Source organism: Nestor notabilis, unplaced genomic scaffold (genome assembly GCF_000696875.1).
Source record: "Nestor notabilis isolate BGI_N333 unplaced genomic scaffold, ASM69687v1 scaffold21535, whole genome shotgun sequence".
In the NCBI taxonomy this organism is placed as follows: Eukaryota; Metazoa; Chordata; class Aves; order Psittaciformes; family Psittacidae; genus Nestor; species Nestor notabilis.
Genome location: NW_009928192.1, coordinates 9,312 through 11,337, shown reverse-complemented (window position 1 = coordinate 11,337; position 2,026 = coordinate 9,312). Strand labels below are relative to the sequence as shown.

At 54.8% G+C, this 2,026-nt stretch overlaps 1 protein-coding gene across 1 annotated transcript in view; it reads left to right on the top strand.

Annotated features, from left to right (window-relative positions):
- RETSAT (retinol saturase (all-trans-retinol 13,14-reductase)) overlaps nucleotides 1-2,026 on the top strand; it is a gene marked incomplete at its 5' end in the record, with an annotated part of 4,748 nt that overhangs the window by 2,037 nt on the left and 685 nt on the right. Inside the window, 6 exons of the mRNA XM_010014405.1 lie at nucleotides 1-16; nucleotides 103-222; nucleotides 781-919; nucleotides 1,093-1,202; nucleotides 1,455-1,621; nucleotides 1,956-2,020. The exon at nucleotides 1-16 is cut by the window's left edge and continues 161 nt beyond it. Coding sequence (XP_010012707.1) covers nucleotides 1-16; nucleotides 103-222; nucleotides 781-919; nucleotides 1,093-1,202; nucleotides 1,455-1,621; nucleotides 1,956-2,020 — 617 coding nt within the window. The remainder of the gene's footprint in view (nucleotides 17-102; nucleotides 223-780; nucleotides 920-1,092; nucleotides 1,203-1,454; nucleotides 1,622-1,955; nucleotides 2,021-2,026) is intronic.

The window sequence follows — 2,026 nt, the reverse complement described above, 5'->3', positions numbered from 1 at the left end:
CAGGGCAAAGCCTGTGGTGAGCATGGGATGAGGCACCTGTGGCTGCTCCCTGCTGCAGCCTTGCTTTGAGCCACTCCTCCCTCTCCCACCTTTCCCTTCCAGGTGTGAGCGTCAAGAAGGGTCAGGATCTGGTGAACATCTTCGCTCCCATCATCATTTCGGATGCCGGGATCTTCAACACCTATGAACACCTCCTGCCGGCGGAGGCGCGGGCATTGCCCGGTACACCGGCACCACTGGGCTTCGGGTTGGGGTTTCATTGGGCTGATGATGTTAATCCCGCTCCGAGCCACAGCAGAACCCTTCTGATTATTCCTTAGACATCCCCAAACCTTGTTGCTCATGTTCCAAACACCAGCCCTGGCGTTTCATCACAGAGTTTTTAGTGGAACCTAAATGAGTTCACCCAACCTGGCCGTGGTTAGCAAAGCCTCGGCTTTGCTGCTCCATCTCCCTAAAAACCACAGCAGAGCACCCTAAAACATGGGGCAGTCGGTGGGATGTCCTCTTAGAGTTGGGTTTAGTGCTGGCACAAAGTCTTCTTGCTGCTTTGGAAGGGGCATGGTTGGGTAGGAGCTTTGTGGGTATTGATGTGGTTGGTCTACAACCGTTCAACTACAACCACCTGCAGAGTTGGATTCGATGAATCCAAGAGATAAAGCAGTTTTACGAGTCAGCATGGGAGCAGCGTAGGTGTGAGCGGGCTGCTTCTAGGAGAAACCACTTCTCCATAGCTGAGGATGCCAAAAATACTGATTTTGCCTTTCCCTCTGTATCCAGAGATCCAGTCCCAGCTCCGCATGGTGACACATGGTGAAGGGGGTTTCACCATCTTCGTAGGTCTTAACGGCTCAAACGAAGAGCTGGGGCTGGAGCCCAGAAACTACTACATCTACAAAGGACACGACCTGGATGAAATGTAGGTTTGGCTTCACCTTGGACATGCTTCATTAAGCATAAAGAAATGAATTCCAGGGTGGTGACGCAGCAAATGCTCCTGGCAGATCCTCGGTGCACGGGAATGTGGTCAAAACAAGTCTTGTGGGCAAGGTTTGGACCAAACCCACCTCCAACCGTTGCATCTCTCTGCAGAATGAATCGCTACCTGTCTGCTTCCAGAGAGGAAGCTGCCAAGAGCATCCCTCTCGCGTTTGTCAGCTGCCCGTCGGCCAAGGACCCCACCTGGGAGACGAGGCACCCAGGTAAAGGCTGGAGTCCAACCACAGACACTCTTGAAAACACTTGGAGACTTGCTGTGGTTCGGTTGGGTTTATGGCTGGACACAAGTTGTTTCTCAATAGCGAGAGCTGCTGAGCAGGTTGCTCCTGGAAAGCAGTCTTCAAGGTGCCTGGATGAAGGATATGGGACCATAAAGAGCACATGGGGAGGCTTGTGGCAGCGAAATGGTGTCATGAGGGTGGGCAGAGGGACACCAACACCTTGTCCTGCTGCAGGTAAATCCACGTTGGTCGTCGTGAGCTTTGCCAGATACGAGTGGTTTGAGGAGTGGAAGGACAAGCAGGTCCATAAGCGGGGAGATGACTACGAGGAGCTGAAGCAGGCCTTTGTGGACACCATCATGCAGGCTGTCTTCAAGCTGTACCCTCGCATTGAGGACAGGGTGAGGAAACCCAGGGCTCTTGGGTGCTCCAGCTCTTTTCCTGGGTCTCCTCTACCCAGCCCCTGCTCCCAGTGAATGTAAGGAGCTGGATCTGGGCCTGCTGGACATGAGGTGACACCAACCCATCATCACGCCCTGACCACGCAGGGTGTGAGGGGAAAAATGGTCCTCCAGGACCATCCTGGCACCAAGCTTGGCCAGAACCACCACCCAAGGGTGTGCAAGGAAACCCATTCCAACCCGTACCCTGCAAAACCAGCTCTCTGGAGCAGGGGCCACCTCACACCTCCGCACCCCCCTGCCGCAGACCACGTTGTCCCTCTGTCCCCTGCAGATCGAGTACATCTCCAGCGGGACGCCCCTCACCCACCAGCACTACATCGCCAGCCCCAAGGGCGAGTTCCA